Raw genomic sequence first — 19,941 nt, 5'->3', positions numbered from 1 at the left:
AATACCGGCCCTAGACAGTTAAGGTGTGTATCAAAGGAATGATTTCAGCGAGCCAGGCTCTTGCATCTTCCTATGCATAGAAAGGCATTAATAAATTAATTAACTTGGTGTTTGTTTTTTTCTTCAATTATCAGAAATCTTTTGATGTGTAACTACCTGGTTTGTTTCTGCAGAACTCATATATACCCTGGCTCCATCTTTATCTCTCTGCAGCAGTCCTTCAGAGCTATCTGAGAGCCTGTCTCCTGGGCTTCAGTCCTCAGTATGTCTGCAGAATAAAACATAAACACTCGACTTTTTGGTTGTGTGTTCTTTTTATTTCAGTCAACACTAGTCTACATTTTCTGTAGATACTTGAGCAGATAGAAGGATGCAGAGTTTTGTTATTTTACCTAGTTTGTCTAAATCACTGTAGAAAAGTCAAATATCTTATTTGCATGTGACTGTTGCATCTAGGCTGCATCTGACACCACTTGCCTCTTTCCTCCCTTGACTTTCCTAACCCCACCCTCTCCAAGTTCTCCTTCATTGATCTTTTCCTTGGGATTTCCCCTCCCTCAGTCTTGGCATTTGTTTCCCTCCAAAGTTTTCTGTTCTTGAACTTATCTTGGCGATCTCCTGTGTGTTCTCTTTGGGTAGCTCTGACTTCTTGTAACTTTCACAGCTGGTGTGTTTGGATGACTCACAGACATCTTAAACCCATTATGTTCAGACTTGTATGCCCCTCCCTTCCCCCAGTCTTCCAGCCACTGACCAGCCTCTTCATTGTATTTCGGTCTCAGTTGAAGGCACCACACTGTTTGCCCTCCTTTCCTTGCCTCTGCTGTAACTTGCAGCTTTATTCTGTTTGCAATCCAGGTACAGAACCACCCTCAGGTATTAAAGCAGAAAGATTTCAGTTGGAAAGGCTGCAGGAACAGCTGCCACCTTTGCCACCCGCTGGGCAGTTAGGAGCTGGGGATCCTAGCTGCTTGTTCCATGTCCTACTCAACACAGCCTCCTAACCGTGGAGGGGAGGATTATTTGTTATCTTTAATGTGATTTCCTTCCCTCCAGTTCCTACTGCCTTCAGGTTATCCTTGAAAGTGAAAGTGAAGTCGCTCAGTCGTGTCCGACTCTTTGCGACCCCATGGGCAGTAGCCTGCACCAGGCTCCTCCGTCCATGGGATTTTCTAGGCAAGAGTACTGGAGTGGGTTGCCATTTCCTTCTCCAGGGAATCTTCCTGACCCAGGGATCAAACCCAGGTCTCCCACATTGTAGACAGACGCTTTACCATCTGAGCCACCAGGGAAGTTCAGGTTATCCTTGGTGTACAGTTATTTTCTAATACTGTGTGTTTCTGTACTTTGGAATGTAAACTAAGTTTCTTCCTCAGCATCAAAGGCCACAACAATTTGACCTTTAAAATTTGGGGCCTTTAATACCCTGCCCTCATCTCCTCATCCCTACCCTGCTCTCCTGGGTGGCTGATTGTTTCCTGAACTTTTGGTGTTTGTTCACGCTATATGGTATCATCTATTCAAAATCTCTCTTCCTCTGTCCACACTTTGAAGATCATAGTAAATTACTGTTTGGGCCAAGAAGACTTTTCAGAAAAAGCCTGAACCCACCTCTTCCTTTTACTGTACTCTTCCTGAAACACTACTCATTCTCAGTGATTAGTACTTACTGAAGTTTTATAGTTTCAGCTCTTATATTTAGGCCTATGATCTGTCTTAAGTTAATTTTTTTGTATGGTATAAGGGGTTCATCTTTGTTCTTTTACATGTAGCTGTCCAGTTGTTCCGGAGAAGGCAATGGCACCCCACTCCAGTACTCTTGCCTGGAAAATCCCATGGATGGAGGAGCCTGGTGGGCTGCAGTCCATGGGGTCACTGAGGGTCGGACATGACTGAGCGACTTCACTTTCACTTTTCACTTCCATGCATTGGAGAAGGAAATGGCACCCCACTCCAGTGTTCTTGCCTGGAGAATCCCAGGGGCGGGGGAGCCTGGTGGGCTGCCGTCTATGGGGTCGCACAGAGTCGGACACGACTGAAGTGACTCAGCAGCAGCAGTCCAGTTGTTCCACTGTTTGTTGAAGAGACTGTGTTTTCCCTGCTGAGTTTTTTGCTGTCTTATTGAAATCAGTTGTCCTAAGGTCTATTTCTGGACTCTCCGTTTGTTCCATTAGTCTGTATGTCCTCTTGCTAGTAGCACAGTGTCTTGATTAATACTGCTTTGTATTAAGGCTGTTCCGGCTAGTTTGAATTTCCTTGTGAATTTTAGAAACAATTACTCTCTTAAGAGCAACAAACTCTCTTAAGTCAGCAGAGATTTTAATAAGCTTCATATTGAATCTGTACATCAGTTTGGGGAATGTTGTCATAAAATCCTTAAACAATGTTTTCTGTTTAGGTGTTTAGTATCTTTAAACAATGTTTTGTGGTTTTCATGGTACAAGTTTTGCATTTCCTGTTATATCTCATCCTAGGTGTTTTTGAAAGGGTTGTAAAAAAAATTGTTTTCTTACCTTCACTTTTCTTTATTCATTGCTAGTGTATAGAAATACAGTTGATTTTTTTTTTTTAATATTTACCTTATGCAATCTTTTGCTGAATTCTGTTCTGTTAGGTTTTCAGTGTATTCATTAGGATTTTCTATAATGCAGTCATATCATCTGTGGATAAAGGTAGTTTTTTTAAATCACAGTATTTTTAAATTTAAGATAGAAATATGCAGTGTTAAATTTCAGAGTACTTAATGAGGTATCGTCATTCTCCTGGGTTATTAAGTGCATCTGTTCTCTGCAGTTCTGGTATCCTGGAAGTGGTAGGGCCCTTATTTTCATTGTACCACTTGTTTGTATGGAAACCTTCAGTGGCTCCCCATTCCCTTTCTGGCAGAAATCTAGATCCTTTGGACTCATTCTTCAAGGTACTACCTAACACATTGTCAAAGAAGAGAGCTGGGAATGGTGAACAGAGCCCAGAGATGAGTTGGGAGTCTTTGGCTTCTCACAAAGTCTTTGGCTGCTTCTTTATGTGTGAGCAAATTCAGAGGGGTTCCTTACCTTTTAAAATTTGCAGAATTTGTGGTTTAATTTTTGAAGAATGGTTTCCTTTAGTTCTCTGAGCATAGTTGTAATAACTACTTTGATACCTTGTCTGCTGAGCCTGACATTTGGGGTCTCTCGAGGATTTCTGCTGCCTGTTTTTCCCTCGATGTGTGGGTCATACTTTTCTGTTGATTTGCATGCCTCCTAATTTTTTGTTGTAAACTGGACATTTTAGTTATTTATTTAGATAGCAGTTCTAAAGACTAATGCCCCCCTCTCCTTTTCTACACCTTCCTGTGTTGTTTGCTTGTTTAGTGACTTAGCTGACCGGTTTTGGTGAAGTTCACCTTTTCTGCAGTGGGTGTCCTCTGATGGTGCTCCTTCAGGGCCTAGCCTTGGGAACACATGCAGTTACTTGGAAGTGCCCTCTTCAGGGGGTGACAGCACGGTTTTAGTAGGGCTCCCTTTAGCCATCTGTCTCCATGACCTGCCTCTGTTGGCGCCACACCCAGCACATATTGTCCACTGCTAGCCAGTCAGTTGCTTTCTTATTTTGGACAAAGCCGTGGGCCCTAAGATGCCCCACAGTGTGTCCAGTTAGATTAGATGCTCTTTGTAGGAGTTGTGTTTGAGGCAGTCTTTGAGCTTCCCTGGCTCCAGGAGGGGTCTTCCTCAGTGTCTCTTTCCATGATTCTGTTGAACTTCTCTGGATGCCAAACTTCCCTTTGGCATGTTTTCTATTGTGGACCTACCAGCTGCATCTTAGGTGCTCACAACCAATGTCTCCTTTGTTTTCTCCAGTGCCATTGAGCTTGAACTTGTCTGTTCTGTGTTCCAACTAAGTCAGTCCTAAGTTAGTGACTGCTAAGGGGCTCTGTATCCTTTCAACCTGCTTCTCTGGCTTGTGGAGAATCTCCGTCCCACTGCTGCAGGGGCAGCATCTTGTCCTCTGCTCTTGGTCCTGGCCTTGTGTGCAGCCACTAGTGTCTGGAGCTGCTCTCCCCGCATCGACCTGATGAACCACAGTGCCCAGTATTCATGGTCTGCTGCATCAGCAGTAGAACTTCTGCCCTGAGCGGAGACGGGGTGAAGGGATTCCTCAGGGCTCTCGGCCACACTTTCCTGGAATAGAATTTCTGCAGCATGGAGGTGAAGAGTGTCAGAAATCACAATCCTGGAGGCAGAGCTGGATGGAGTAGTTGGTAGTTTGTTAACTGGTAGTATCACCTACCCGCGGTAGAAAGGCTGCGTCCTCTGCCTAGCGCCCTTCTTCCCCACTCGGCTCAGGTATCACTGGCCAGAGAGGCCCACCCGCATCCTAGAGCGGCCTCTGCAGCCTTGCCTGGTCACCTCGTGTTTCCCTGACTGGGCTCACTCTTTCCTCATGGGGTTTCTTACCCACCACCTGGCGCTAGTTGTCTTAAACTCTCCCAAGGAATGTATCCGCTCCACGGGAGGAGAGGCTTAGGCTGTTTCCTTCCCTGTTCCAGTCCCTGACTTAACACATAGAAGATTCTCAATAAATCTGAGAAATGCAACATATAAAATGATCAAAGTCCGCTTCCTTCTTGCTTTATAATGTAACCTGTCTAAAGTGAAAAATATCTAGAATCTCTGTGGAAAGGGAATTTCATGCGGTTTGCTAACTCCAGTTGCTTGCGGCTGCCTGGAGTGAGACAAGGGGGCGCCCTGGGAAAGAAAGCAGTGGCTCCAGGGGCCGGGAGAGGGGAGACTGTGGCCTTTGTACTAAGTGTTTGCCATCCTGAATGTAGTGAGACCCCAAAGAACAGGAAGTGGTGCAGTGTTGGTCTCCATCCTGTTGTAGGCCTGCTGGCTTGCTTTCTCCTCACCACTGGGAAGTCTTTGTGGTTACTTGAGGTTAGGTTGGAAAAGCCACCTGTTTACAGAATGATGTGGAAGCTTTTCTGTAAAAAATTCCATGGTTAATAGATAACAGCACAAAATAAGTGTCCCACAAATAGCAGGAGTGGACAGTATGTTGGCTACTTATGGGGGGGGGGGGGCGGCGGAAGTCATCTGCCTAACTAATGTGAAGACTTTTCCTTTAAAATTATTGGAGAATGATTTTTGACCAATAACTTTCTTTCTTTTCCTTCTAGATTCTTACAGAAAGCTGTTAATTCTTTTTGAACACTATGAATAACCACGGGTCTTCAAAACCGTCTTCCATGAAGCTGAAACACACCATCAACCCCATTCTTTTGTATTTCATACAGTTCATAATATCACTTTATACTATTTTAACATACATTCCATATTATTTTTTGTCTGAGTCAAGACAAGAAAAATCAAACCGAACTAAAGCAAAGCCTGTAAATTCAAAACCTGACTCTGCATACAGATCTGTTAACAGCTTGGATGGTTTGGCCTCCGTATTATACCCTGGATGTGATACACTTGATAAAGTTTTTATGCATGCAAAAAACAAATTCAAGGACAAAAGACTCTTGGGAACACGTGAAATACTAAATGAGGAAGATGAAGTGCAGCCGAATGGAAAAGTTTTTAAAAAGGTAATGTGGTCTTTCACAGCCTTTGAATTTGCTCTGAATAAAGAAATGGTGACAAGGGACAAATGCAACCTGCTTCTATTGGAATTTGCTGATGTGGCAGGAGAAATGGAGGTATGAGGGACTAGACTGCAGTCTGTTTCCTTTCTGTACCCCTGGTTTGGATTTATTCTGAATTTTACAAAGACATTGAGTGTGGAGCACTTCTGAGCCACCTGAGTGTCTACAAGGCTTGGAATAGAAGGTCTAGGGCAGTTTGGGGTTTGACGCTGTATTCCCTGGTAGTTCCAGAAGCACCTGTGTGCTTGAGATTGCTCTGGGTTTTGGGGTGTGACCTGCTTTTTCTGATTATAATGTAAGTTCCATTGGATGTTTAATGTCTTGGTACTTGGGTTGTGACAAATGCCTTGTTTTTTTTCTTTTGGAGAATTTCTTTTCACAAATATTAAGCCATCCATTATTGATTTGAAAACAGAGGATAAGGCCTCCTGTACTAGCAGTGTCACCTGGTGGCTCAGAGCCCGGACTCCAGATCCAGGCTGTGGGTGGATGTCTTGTCCTTGCCACCCACCAGCTGTGAGTGACTTTGGAAAAGCTACGTAACAAGTTTGCCTCCAGGGTCTTTATCTTTAACATGGAAGTAATGATCCTTCCTGACATTTTATTAGCATTCCTGATGAGCCAGGCTGCTTTAAGAGCTTTACATTTATCAACTTAGATAAGACTTAAAAAGCCCCATGGGTTAGGGTGAAAAGGGACACCCTCCTTTTCAGATGACAGCTCTGAGGCACACAGAGGTCACTTGCCCAAGGGCATTGCGGCTGGCGGGGGCCGCTGGGCAGAACCCAGGCTGACCAGCTCTGCTCCTTAGACTAATCCCAGCTCAGGGCTGTTGAGAGAACTGATAGAGAAAGAGCCTGAGAGAGAGATTTTGTGTGTGTGAGTGTATGTTCTATACTTATGTGTGTGGAACAGTTTGTGGTATCTAGTGTAAACGCTGTAGCTTCTATTATCATTTGGGAATTCACTGGGCAGAACTGTGTGAGTGACTGAAGGCACGTGGTGCAGCCCCTGTGAAGAACAGGAATGGCGTGAAAATGCTGTTTCTAAACTCAGGTGTGTGTGTTTCTTATAAACTGTTCTTGAAGCTCTGGTAGGTGAAAATTGAAGATACAGGTTTTTTTTAGAGTCAGTAAGATGATCTGTTAGTTGAGAATTTGGCTAGGTTAGAGGTTTAATACCTGTGTAGTTGAAGTTGTTTTTCTCTTAACTACCTTTTCCAACTGCATCCTGACTCCAGCTGCCTTTTTTTCTGTCGGTCATGAAGGAAGTCCCAGATCTTGGAGGAGAGTCCAAGTAAGCACAGCGATGGAATGAGATGTTCCCATTTCCTCCCATTACTGCAGAATATGTGTGTGTGTGTGTGTGTGTGTGTTGTTTTACTTAATGTGTAGGGAGGGGGTGGTGGTGGGGTTGAGAATGATATTATTTTACTTAATGGTCCATGAATTTTACCACACAAATTGTAGTGATCTTCAAAACATAAAGGAGATGTCAAGCAAGTTAATATCAGTAAGTCCTAGAAATTAAAAAAACTCTATTTTAACTCTGGACAGCAGAATCTGTATGTGTTCCTAACCTTCAAATAGACTGATGTTTTATCTAGTTTTATATGAACAGTCCTGACTTGTACTTGTTACTCAGACGTTAACAGTGCCCCCTTGCAATCTCAAGAGTGATTTGGATAAATTCTATGTTCACTCTACTTTTAAGGCATTTTTCCTATCTCTTGCTGACTTAGTTTTGCCTCACTTAAATGATTTTTTTTGCGGGGAGGGGGTGCTAAGTTGAAATCTAGCTGTGGTTAGTTAACGGCACGTTTCGAGAAATTGAGATCATATGGTTAAACATGTCTGATTACTCGTCTCTAGCCTATAGATTATAATTTGCAAAATACTTTATTATAGTGGCATCTGATTTTTGTCATATTTAGTCACTACTTTTTATGATTATACATACCATCCTTCTTTCTGTCTCTGAGAGATCTGGTAGTTATAAAAGGTAATAAAAACACCTTTTAAGTGCTAAAGTTTTTCACTACTTTCTTTCTGTGCTTTTTGTATCTAAAATAAACATTCACATCTATCCTTTGACAAACTCCTGCTATTTGAATTCAAAGATAGGGTTCTCTTACTTTTAATGTAGCGTATATCACAAAAATCCTATCTTAGCAGAAAGTTTTATTTTTCTCCAGTCTCCCCCACACACAACATGCGTTTTATGGAGTTAGCACTATCAGTCATTCAGCACTCACAGCAGCAAACTAGTTCCCAAGAATTTGAAAAGGAGAAAAATATGGTGAATATGAAATTCTTCTTAATTCAAGTTATCTGTGTAATTAGGACAAAATAAAATCCTGGAGCTATCATAGTTGTTCCTTGAATGTGGCCAGATAACCCAGTGGTCACAAGCAAAGTTTTTATGCCCTGTGCATGTTTTTGCATGTGTGTTTGTATGTATGTATGTGAGTGTTACATGGTTCTTTTTCTCCCTCCTTGACCCTGGTGCGTTTGTATTCATTGTTTATTCAACAGAGAAATATTTGAACTCCAGTAAAAGTTAGAAGTCAAGAAAAACTATTTTCAGTTAATCGTTTCTGTCTCTACTACATCACTGTTAGAGGGTCTACCTAACACTGACATTTGCCATTAAATTTGCATGTAATTCATCAAACTTTTTCCAAAAGCCTTTATATAAACTTTGATATAAAAAATACATAATATTTTTTCTTATTTGAAATTCGACTCATTGGGAAAGTAGGTTTTGTGTATCATAAATGAAGCAAATATTTTCTGTTAAACTTTCTCAAGAAGATGTGCTATACCGTGGGTTAGCCGAGACTCCAGTTTCTGCTGGTCTGCACGCTGGACAGGGGTATCCCCACTGTGTCTTAAACTAGGCCTCCCCACCCCCACCCCTTGGTTTCTTACTTAACAGCCACTGTCTTGCAGCTGTAGCAGAGCTGGCTATGAAAGAATAGAGGGAAGGGGACCTTTCACAGCCTGCCCTTCAGTGGAAGAGTGGAGTTGCTTAGGCAGTGTGGCCTTTGCTCAGAGTTCTTACTGAGAGTGGGAAATATTTTTGCTGAAGTGTATCATCATTTAATAGTTTCCATATTTGAAGATAATCTTATGTTGGAAAAAAAAGCTAATGATGAGCAATATCCAAAAGTTGTCTCCCTGTTTTGGGAGAGTGAGCTTTGGGGATTAACCCTAGAATGTATCTGGCATGGTTGAAACAAAGATACTGAAAACTTTATTTCAAATCTATGAACTCTGAAGCTTTGTTTTCATTTTATCTTACCCGTTTTTTGAGCTCCCAAGGGAAGGTAAGTGGGAGAAAAGGTGGTGGTGATGGTTCTGCTACAGTTGTGCCCGTGGTAGTGTGGGCATACCACAGTAGTGTGGGCAGGCTGATACTGTCAGCTTCACCAAGAACAGAAGGCAGAGGAGCAGAGGCTGCTGTGTTCCTGAGGCCCAGCAAGCTTGTCCAGGACTGTTGTGCTGTCATTCTGAGTCTCCTATGGTTTTATAAAACTGTGGCTGAGTGAAGCATGTGGAACCAGTGTTGGTAGCTCCTGATTTCAGACTTCCCGGAGCAAGTGCTTGTACTGATGTTTTTTTGAAATTAATTAATAATGAAGTGATCATTTTCTGGAACAGTTTTGAAATACATGCACTTATAATAAAACAGTTGCAAAGAATAAAAAATTTTTTTTACAGTGAAACAGAAAACATGAAACCAGCTTAAACATTTAGTGATCTAACTACCAGAGACACTTTACATTTTTTCCCTATATGTTTTACATACCTTAGAAGAAAATAGAAGGAATTGGAGAAGGCAGTGGCACCCCACTCCAGTACTCTTGCCTGGAAAATCCCATGGATGGAGGAGCCTGGTAGGCTGCAGTCCATGGGGTCGCTAAGAGTCTGAGCGACTTCACTTTCACTTTTCACTTTCATGCATTGGAGAAGGAAATGGCACCCCACTCCAGTGTTCTTGCCTGGAGAATCCCAGGGGCGGGGGAGCCTGGTGGGCTGCCTGCCGTCTATGGGGTCGCACAGCGTCAGACACGACTGAAGTGACTTAGCAGCAGCATGCAGTCATAGTGCTTAGAAAGAGAAGTTTCACTGTTACTCCTTCTGAATTGATCAAAAAAGATACTAGAAATACTTGTTTCTGTTCTTAGGAGTTGACTTAGCTTTTTTTCCCTCTTAGTGCCTGCTTTTGTGTTATTTCATTCTTGAGTCACATTTTTATCCTGTTTGCACATGTATGACTTTTATTTTTAACTTATTAGGATATTTACATGCTTGATTTGTATAAAAAATAATGGCTGATCTCTTGGTCAGAATTTGTGGTTGGTTATTATATTAATACTCTCCCCAGCCAGAACTCTTGGTTTTCCTTTCCACACTAGCTCCTCACCCTGTCATTTATTAAAGGCTCTACTGTGTACCAGGTGGCTCAAGGTGAAACCCAAGAGTCTGATTCTTTTTTCATTTCCCTCCTTACTGCTCTTTCCACTCCCCCCACCCCCTCCTTTCCTTTAAGCAAGTCTTCTGCTTCCACTCTTGCCTCTACTATTAATACAGTCCATTCGAACACAGACCTTTTACACTTGTTATTCAGGCCACCTGACTCGCCTGCCCAGTAACACCCCAACTCCTTCTTGTAGTGCAATTGGAGTGTGTGGTTTAGTGCTTAGACTCTGGAGTGAGTCTGCCTGGATTCGTATTCTAGTCTGTCACTTAATAACTTTGGGATTTGAGCAAATTATGTTTACTCCCTCAGTATCTCAATATTCCCATCTGTAAGATAGGGATAATAATAGTAACTATCTTAGAATCCTGTGAGTGTTACTTGCAGTATGCCTAGCACATAGTAAACACTAGTTGAGGTTAGCTGCCTTCTTATCATCATGGTTATCACCAACTGTCCAGATCTACTGAATATTTTCACTCTCTCTGGCTCCCTCACAATGATTTCTTTAGAATGATGCTCATTTGCAGAGAGAAATGTAAAATGAAGCCAGGTATACTTTGTTGAAGGTAGGAAGTATATACTTTTGAAATACCTCTATTCTGCATGGTTAAAATAAAACTTCTAATGCTGATAAAGGTTAAACTCAGCTACCTGAAAAGTTAATTTTTATAGACTGTCTCATTCTCCAGGGCCCTGACTGGTTAAGTATTGTGTGATTTGTTTTATAGCATGTTCTGTATCTTATCTCCATTTTATTTTTATAGTCCTCTTTTGAGATAAGAGGCCTTCCTCATCAGCATAATCTAGGTATCTAATTTCATAGGTTCCTGAACAAAAGTAAATTCCTGAGTTCTGTGGCCCTGGCAGCAACAGTTTGAGTGATAGCACTGATGTTTACTTGTGTGTATGTCACACCTGTCACAGAGTAAGAATACAGCCAATCAAATGTGAGAGAGCAAAGTGACTGGAGGGATTCTTTAGCCCCCAAGTAGGTTTACAGATGAAGAAACTGCTCAGACTCCGTGGTACACTAGTTGTGTATTTTCCTGACTCAGGACAGTCAGACATGTTTATGTCTCGTGGGTCACAGAAAAGAATATTTGAGGTGGGAGCACAGGACGTATGCGATTGAAGGATGATCAGAACAAAAGAAGCCGTGGAAGTTAAATGATCAGGTGCATATAGACTTTTTAAAAAAGAAATCTTTTAGAAAATGAGTCTTCTGGAGGAGAGGTGGAAGACTCTGAGGCCCAGAGTGAACTGAAGTTGTTGGGTTGCACCAGTTCTTTCCACACATTTAGCAAATAATTGCTGGGTGCCTGCTATGTGCTAATAGTGGCCTAGGCACTGGAAGACACTTCCTGAGCAAGACACACAGGTTACTCTTCTCTGGATCCTACTTTTCTATGGGAGGAAGAGAGATGATAAGTAAGAAGGTAACAGATTTAATTGTAAAGAAAGAAAGCTGATTGGAGATCAGGGGTAGCCTCTCGAGTCAGTGACGGCCTAGTGGAGGCCTGAAGGACACGGAGGCGCTAGCTTTGTGAAGATCTGGTAGGAACCCTCTCTGCAGGGGGACAGGATGGTGCAGTGGCTCTGAAGTAGGAACCAACCCAGCTGGGTGAAGCATGAGGGTGCAGAGTTCATAATGGCGCTCAGACCGGAGACTGAGTGCCTCCTTAAATTTTGTGTCCTAAGCACCTGTCTTCCCTCATCCTGGTTCCCGCGCTGCCTCTTTGAAGGACAGAAAGGACAAAGTTGTATTTATAGGCAGTGAGTCAGGACAGAGGGTTTGAGATGGGCCCAGGGACACTGCCAAAGTCTAGGGCCCTTAGGACTTTGTAAGGCAGAGTGTGGTGTTCTGATCCCATTCCTACTGGAAAGGCAGAACACTTGCAGGGCAGTACGTGGATTTATGTTTTTAAAAACTCACTACTGTAGGGAGAAGGGGCTAAAGAGGAATAAGAGTGGAAGTTGGCCAGTCAGCATTCATTAGTTCAGGAGAGATGGGCTAGGATGACAGGGCAAGATGGAGGAAGTGTCTGTTTTGAGGGGAGTATCAGTTAAAGTCATCCTTAGATGAATAATCAAGTGAAAAAGTAGGTTGGGTACCCAAGTACGAGTTAGGACTAGAGATGGCAATTTAGGAAGCTCTTCAAAGTCCTAGTGAGTTGGATTTCCTTCAGGGACACTTCAGCCACTGTCATGCCCTGGGGACTGCAGACCGTGTGTGTACATGTATGGTATTGAGCTTGGTGGTAGGAAAGCAAGGGAGTTTCTGTTTAATTTCTAATTTCTCAGTGGAGTGTGAGGTAGTGTCATCAGGTAGAAATGGAGAAGGGAGAGAGAAAGAGTGGAGGACATTTGAGGGGAGAGGTTTCAGATAGGGTGAGAAAATGAATATGCCAAGGAAGCGCAGTAGGATTGCTGGATGGTGAGATGTGTGATCCTGGATTTTAAAAGTTTGGTATTCTTCAGCAGTGTTCAACAGTATAGACAGGGAATAGAATAATTTAATCTCCAGGTTGGATTAACCATAGGGACCAAGTTAGGATCAGAAGCCTTTTCTAGCAGAAATTAGATAAAATTACAGTGTAGGGAGTCCCTTAAATATAATCTTTATGGGAAAGATCACTCCTAGAAAATTCAGTGGTTTAAAGAATTAAATTCAGAATTCCCTTACACTTGAATTAAACTCTTAGCTTGATTTCTTTGCAGCGTCTTTTGAGTTTATATATTTGGGTTATATATCTAGTGCTTTTTCAGAGCACATATATTCTCTGAAACTTATGAAACTCATTTAGATTCTAGAATCTAGGAGGTAGCTCATAGGCTTATCTTTGGAGTGTGAAATTCTTAAAAATTGTAATCCCACACGTTTTGGCCAAATTCTCATCTGCTTTCTCACCCCCACAGAGCTCCTTTTGAAGTCATTGGAGCTCCTTGTGCTGAGCATTTTGTGGGGGGAGGGTGCAGTGAGAGTTTGGGACTACTAAGTTAAACAAGTATCTTAATTTCAGTTGCCTTAACCATCAAGTTCAGTTCAGTCGCTCAGTTGTGTCTGACTCTTTGCAACCCCATGGACTGCAGCATGCCAGGCTTCCCTGTCCATCATTAACTGCCAGAGCCTACTCAAACTCAAGTCTATTGCATCAGTGATGCCATCCAACCATCTCATCCTCTGTTGTCCCGTTCTCCTCCTGCCCTTGATCTTTCCCAGCATCAGAATCTTTTCCAGCAAGTCAGTTCTTCGCATCAGGTGGCCAAAGTAAGTATTGGAGTTTCAGCTTCAGCATCCATCCTTCCAATGAACATTCAGGACTGATTTCCTTTAGGATGAACTGGTTGGATCTCCTTGCAGTCCAAGGGACTCTCAATTGCCTTCTCCAACACCACAGTTCAAAAGCATCAATTCTTCAGTGCTCAGCTTTCTTTATAGTCCAACTCTCACATCCATACATGACTACTGGAAAAACCATAGCTTTGACTAGACGGACCTTTGTTGGTAAAGTAATGTCTCTGCTTTTCAATATGCTGTCTAGGTTGGTCATAGCTTTTCTTCCAAGGAGCAAGCGTCTTTTAATTTCATGGCTGCAGTCACCATCTGCAGTGATTTTGGAGCCTCCTAAAAACAGTCTCTCACTGTTTCCATTGTTTCCCCATCTATTTGCCATGAAGTGATGGGACCAGATGCCATGATCTTTGTTTTCTGAATGTTGAGCTTTAAGCCAACTTTTTCACTCTCCTCTTTCACTTTCCTCAAGAGGCTCTTTAGTTCTTCTTCACTTTCTGCCATAAGGGTGGTGTCATCTGCATATCTGAGGTTATTGATATTTCTCCCGGCAATCTTGATTCCCACTTGTGCTCCATCCAGTCCAGCATTTCTCATGATGTACTGTGAATATAAGTTAAATAAGCAAGGTGACAATACACAGCCTTGATGTACTCCTTACCCGGTTTGGAACCAGTCTGTTGTTCCATGTCCAGTTTTAATTGTTGCTTCTTGACCTGTGTACAGATTTCTCAGGAGGCAGGTCAGGTGGTCTGGTATTACTATCTCTTGAAGAATTTTCCACAGTTTCTTGTGATCCACACAGTCAAAGGCTTTGGCATAGTCAAAGCAGAAGTAGATGTTTTTCTGCCATGGACTATACAGTCTATGGAATTCTTCAGGCCAGAATACTGGAGTGGTTAGCCTTTCCCTTTTCCAGGGGATCTTCCCAATCCAGGGATTAAACCCAGGTCTGCCGCATTGCAGGCGAATTCTTTACTAGCTGAGCCACAAGGGAAGCCCCTTATCCATTAAAGTATGAATGTATTTCTCAAGTCCAACTTGGAATTGGACCCTAGAGGGCAGTATTCAACTATTTTTCCATTTTTATATTCATCCAACCTGCTTAATTCTATTATCGAAATGCATTTTTGAAAATGAATATGGTTAGATGGTTTTAAGGTGTGTGAGACATATGTTAATGACACAGGCATGTTTGGGAACTGTCAATAGATTTTTGCAGCAAGAATAGCTTTCTGTCTAATCTGTGTAAAATTAAGGATTTATGGTTTGATCTAAGTTGGAGAAAATTCCTAGACACTTGAAAGGGGATTGCTACTAAGATAAGACTTGATTTTACCTGCACAAGTGAAATGTTGAAAGCCCTGCTGAGCCAGTGAGTATTCTACAGAGGGACTTTGGTGACTAGTGTAGCTACACCCCACCTGGCTGTATCAGTGGAGACTTGTCTATCAGTACTTTGTGTATCCAGAATTAGTTACAGCAGTTCAAATTGAATGGCCATAAACATTTCTGTTAGCTTGGGTCTGGCCAGTGTCTGTTTGTGAATCATATTGTACTATCTGATATTGAAATCCAATAATTCTTAAGTAGTAGAAGTTATTTTTAAAAGAAAAACAATTGCCCAAATGATAAAAATTTAGCAGAAAATTTTAAGTTGTCATAGAAGATACCACAAAATAGCTAATTTTCAAAATAGAGTTTTTCCTTGAAACTTGCTTTCTAGCTTTTTGTTAGAACAAAATAGTTTATATACAGACATAACTTTCTGTTGAAATTTGGAACACATCCTGGCATCCTTCTGGAGATTAATATTTTGATGATTGAAAGCTCTTTGTGTGTTTTTTTGTTTGTTTTATCAGGTTATTCTTGGAAGCTATAATTGGCTTTCCTACGAAGATGTCTTTGTGAGAGCCTTTAATTTTGGAAACGGCTTACAGATGCTGGGTCAGAAGCCCAAGACCAACATCGCCATCTTCTGTGAGACCAGGGCAGAGTGGATGGTTGCTGCACAGGCCTGCTTCATGTATAATTTTCAGCGTACGTGGGCTTCCTTACCTTCTCGAAGCATGGACCTGGTGTTGTGGGAGAGATGATACTTACTATTTATGATAAGTATTTCCTCCCGGGATAAAATTCTGATGTTAATTTTAACCTTTGTTACAATTTAAGACATACTGGTTTGTTCAGTTGTGGAACAAATTACCCGTGTAGTAAGAGGACTTGAACCTATTCTGAGGGGACTTTGTGGGTCTGGGGAACTAAATCTACACCTGTGGGTCATTGCTCTGCTACCCCTTCTCAGAATTGTCCTTTAAAGTTAGTGTCATCTTGTTAGGCCATTTTTACAGTTGACAGCTGGCCTCTAAAGCACTTCCAACACTCAAACCTAGCTGCTAGTTAAACGATAGAGACTTTTTATGTTGTATAAATATAAGACGACTTGTGGAAGTTGTGATGCCTGTGAGGTCGTCTGAGAAGTTTCGTTCAGAGGTTATGGTGTCAGTTGTGGTATTAAACATGGACATTGTTTTATACTTCAGATGAAATGGAAAGGATACTTTTTATCATCAAATTTCTTTTTGTAAATGCCTCCACTGTATTTTGTTTTTAAACTGGTATACCTTTTTGTTTTCATAGGTTTGGGTTTATAGTATGTTTCTTTTAAGAAGCTTTAAATTATCTCTTAAAGTGACTTTGTTTAACTTCTCATTATTATTTAATTTTGACATTTCTAAGACTATTTTTCTTAAAATTTTTCTACTTTAGAATAAGTAGTATTACCACTCATTAGTGCTATTTTTTAAAGAAATAATATCTTAAATATGACATTCAGTGTCTTATTTTATTGGTATATTTTTTATATTTTGGTATCAAATAGTTAACATCTATGACTTTGACATTTTAGAAGTCAAATATAATTCCTTTCAACATCACAGTTTCAGAGTAGCATCTGTAGGTGAAAGAAAACAAAAAAATTTTTAAATGTTGAAATTTTGTGGGGGAATTATAGAAGAGTGAGTAGGCGTCATGTTAATATATTAAAATAATTTAGAATAACACAGCACAATTAGACCACAAATTATGGATCTAACATTTTAGGGTTTAGATGTTCCATCAGTGGTCAGAGCCTTTATTTAATTGCACTTGGTGCTTCTATGAAATGTCAATTATTTGACTTGCCCTTTCTTTTCCCTGTAGTTGTTACGCTGTATGCTACTCTAGGGGGTCCAGCAATTGTTCATGGATTAAATGAAACAGAGGTGACCAACATCATTACTAGTAAAGAACTCTTGCAGACAAAATTGAAGGTGAGAACTAGCTTTTCTACCTTGTGCTCATCTATTTTCAAGTCTATGTTCAATAAATTTTTAATTTTAAGCGTTATTTTTAAACTAGTAATTCACTTATTCTGAAGCACTGAGTACAAGTTTCAGAACTTTTTAAAGGAAAGTTAATGACTTTACGAAACTACAAGAGAAAGGAATTTTAGTTTCTGAACTCTATGAAAACAATAATATCTGATCCCCCCACCCCCCTTTTTTAAACAAGTTTATAAGAGTATTCCCTTCCTCTCTCCCTATATCTTTATTTGCCTCTTAAAGCATGGGGAACATTTGGCTACCCTGTAGTTCAGGCAGTATGTGTTTATATGCCCATTTTTGCAAGGAATTAACTTTATTGATTAAAATTATACCAAAGAACAGGTATACACAGTAAATCTAATGTTATAAAGCAGTAACATATATTTCAAACCAATAGTTGTCCATCCGAAAAAAGGGGTAGTTATGCCAGTACACTTCACCCTTGCTTTTTTGAGGCAAGAAATTAACAATTTGAAACATGGTAAACTACTTTTCTTGTGCCCTGGATTATTTGCCACGCTCGTTAATATAGAGTAATGAAGAATATGCTTCCCAGGTGGCGCAGTGGTAAAGCCTCCACCTGCCAGTGCAGGAGGTGCGGGTTCGATCCCTGCATGGGAAGATCCCCAGGAGTAGGAAATGACAAGCTACTCTAGTATTCTGGCTGGGATAATCCCATGGACAGAGGAGCCTGGTGGGCTGTAGTCCGTGGGGTTGCAGAGTTGGACACGACTGAGCACGCACACACGTTCACTCATGTTCAGAGAAAACTGCAGTGGATCCTTGTGTGTTTCCAGGACATCGTTTCTCTGGTCCCTCGCCTGCGGCACATCATCACTGTAGATGGAAAGCCGCCGACCTGGTCTGAGTTCCCCAAGGGCGTCATCGTGCACACCATGGCGGCCGTGCGGGCTCTGGGAGCCAAGGCCAGCATGGGTACGTGGCGGGTCCTTGCTTCCTTGTGTGTGTTCTGCAGTGACTGTGTTCTCTAGATGTGATCCAGGTATCTGATTCTAAAGTTAGATCAAGTGATAAACTGGTTTTCTAGATCATCACTTTGGGAAGAAAGGTCACCCTAAGTATACCATCTTCTACTCTTTAAAAAAAAACTTAAGGAAAAATACAAACATTAATTTATGAATGTTCTAAAAGTAGTATTTATTTGAAATTAATTTAAAATACTTTTTTCCATGATACAGTTTTCCTGTTCTCCTTTTTAGATGGTTTAAAGTTAGTTTTAGAAATAATGTCATTAAACTTGTAGGATTTCACAAAAGCTGTTAGGATGGTGGGACTATACTTCACTCGGCTTGGAAACAGGGTTATGCTGAGGTTAATTCTGTGCATGTTGAATTTAGGTGCACTAAATTCACATACAGCTTTGTAGTGGGCAGTGGCGTGTTCAAGTCTAGTATGCTGGAGTTTGGAGTTAAACGATTTAGAAGCTGAGAACAGGTTTTAATTAAAGCCAAGGGAGTAGGTGACACCCATAGAGAAAGGTACCTTCAAAGGCCACCACGAATTGGCCGAAGAAGAAGGAAGAGATCGGTGGTGTGTGACTCATGGGGGTCGAGTGAAGGAGCCTCTCAGAAGGCGGGAGTCTTTCGTAGGACCAGGTGCACTGGAGGAGCCCAGTGACGCAGGGACTGCAAGAGCACCATTGGACTTCTTAGCCAGAGTCGCCTCAGAGAACAGTTTCTAGAAAATGGTGGCAGTGGAGAATGGTACCATGGGACAGAGGAGTGAATGGCAGGTTAGGAAGCAAGAACTTGAGTAATAACAGTTGTCAAGAAATACATCTTGACAGGTACGAGAGCAAGGGTGCGCTTGGGAACAAGTTTAAAATGTTTACCCTGTTTACTGAGAAGACCACGTTTAGGGTAGTTCCAAGATTAATTCAGGCAGAGGAGTGGTGCTGCCCGTGACATACTTCTCTTTGTCTTTCTACTGTGTCACCTGTCTGGGATGCTGGCTGCTGTTCCTGGGCTTGTGCCAAAGCGGGGAGAATTCTGAGTGTAGCCATGTTAGCTTCACACTGTGAAGTAGAGAACAGTTTTAGCAAATGCCTAGGTACCCTGGTCTAATTTCTTAGTTGAATCACTGGCATAGCCTTTTGTCTCTCTCCCTCTGTTGTTTCCTTTTTAAGTTAGGTAGCCACACAGTAGCTAACGTGATCCTTGTTGCGGACAAGCCCCTGTTCAAAGTGATGTTGCTTTCCACGCAGTGTGATATCCAGAGTCGTGGGCCTGACCTTGGAGACTCTGCACCATGGGGTCCTGGCAGTTACTTCACCTTCGTTTCCTGCCACTTTTCCTAACATTTTCTCACCTGGTCTTGCTTTATTTTTCTTCATAACTCTTATAAGTTATAGATTTGTGTACATCTATCCAAGTAGACTATGTCTCATGTGCAGGGACTTGATCTATTTTATCGGCCTTTGTGTGAGTACAGTTAGTAGTTGTTGAGTTAACAAATGATTATGAAAAAATTGGTGACATAGCTAAATTTCTCAGGAGTATGTGTCTTCTCTAATGCAGAAAACAAACCCCTTAGCAAACCAGCGCCCTCAGATATTGCAGTAATCATGTACACAAGTGGATCCACAGGAATTCCAAAGGGGGTCATGATCTCTCATAGTAACATTATTGCTGGTATAACTGGGATGGCGGAAAGGATTCCAGAACTCGGGTATGTTATTATTTACATTAATTATTTACATTTATGTCATTTCTTAGTATATGATCAAATTAGTCCTTCAGAGTCTGTTTACAGTTAGGCATTTCTTCAAAAGAGACATTAAAATTACAAAATAATTATAGTTGTGGGATTTAAAAGGTATCATTGTTAATATTTACTTTTTACTTTAAAAGTGCAGACTTGACCTGATTTAAATGTCTTAAATATTTTAATCAGTTCATATTATTACCGTCATAGTCATTTTTATACCTTAATATTATAATTCAAGTGAACAGATAATATATCCACTAAGTATTTATTGAGCTTCTGTATTCAGTCTCTGATTTTTCCTTTTAAGACACAGTTGAGTAGTAGCAAGGGGAGAGTGGGTCTCCTGGAATGTGAAAGAGATCAGTGAGGAAGCCAGACGGGAGAGAGTTTTAGGGAAGCAAGGATAACATTCCCAGAGATGGAATCAGTATTGTGATGACTGA

General features: G+C 41.3%; 1 protein-coding gene across 1 annotated transcript in view; it reads left to right on the top strand.

Annotated features, from left to right (window-relative positions):
* Positions 1-19,941, top strand: part of ACSL3 (acyl-CoA synthetase long chain family member 3) — a 75,078-nt gene that overhangs the window by 37,082 nt on the left and 18,055 nt on the right. Inside the window, exons 2-6 of the mRNA XM_086366033.1 lie at positions 5,159-5,572; positions 15,269-15,446; positions 16,608-16,717; positions 17,569-17,707; positions 19,309-19,459. Of these exons, the coding sequence (XP_086222159.1) occupies positions 5,195-5,572; positions 15,269-15,446; positions 16,608-16,717; positions 17,569-17,707; positions 19,309-19,459 (956 nt within the window). The 5' untranslated portion in view covers positions 5,159-5,194. The remainder of the gene's footprint in view (positions 1-5,158; positions 5,573-15,268; positions 15,447-16,607; positions 16,718-17,568; positions 17,708-19,308; positions 19,460-19,941) is intronic.

The sequence above is a fragment of the Bos grunniens genome, chromosome 2, assembly GCF_055505025.1.
Source record: "Bos grunniens cultivar Pamir isolate PY7600 chromosome 2, Bosgru_T2T1.0, whole genome shotgun sequence".
NCBI lineage: Eukaryota > Metazoa > Chordata > Mammalia > Artiodactyla > Bovidae > Bos > Bos grunniens.
This window is presented reverse-complemented; position numbering and strand designations above follow the sequence as displayed.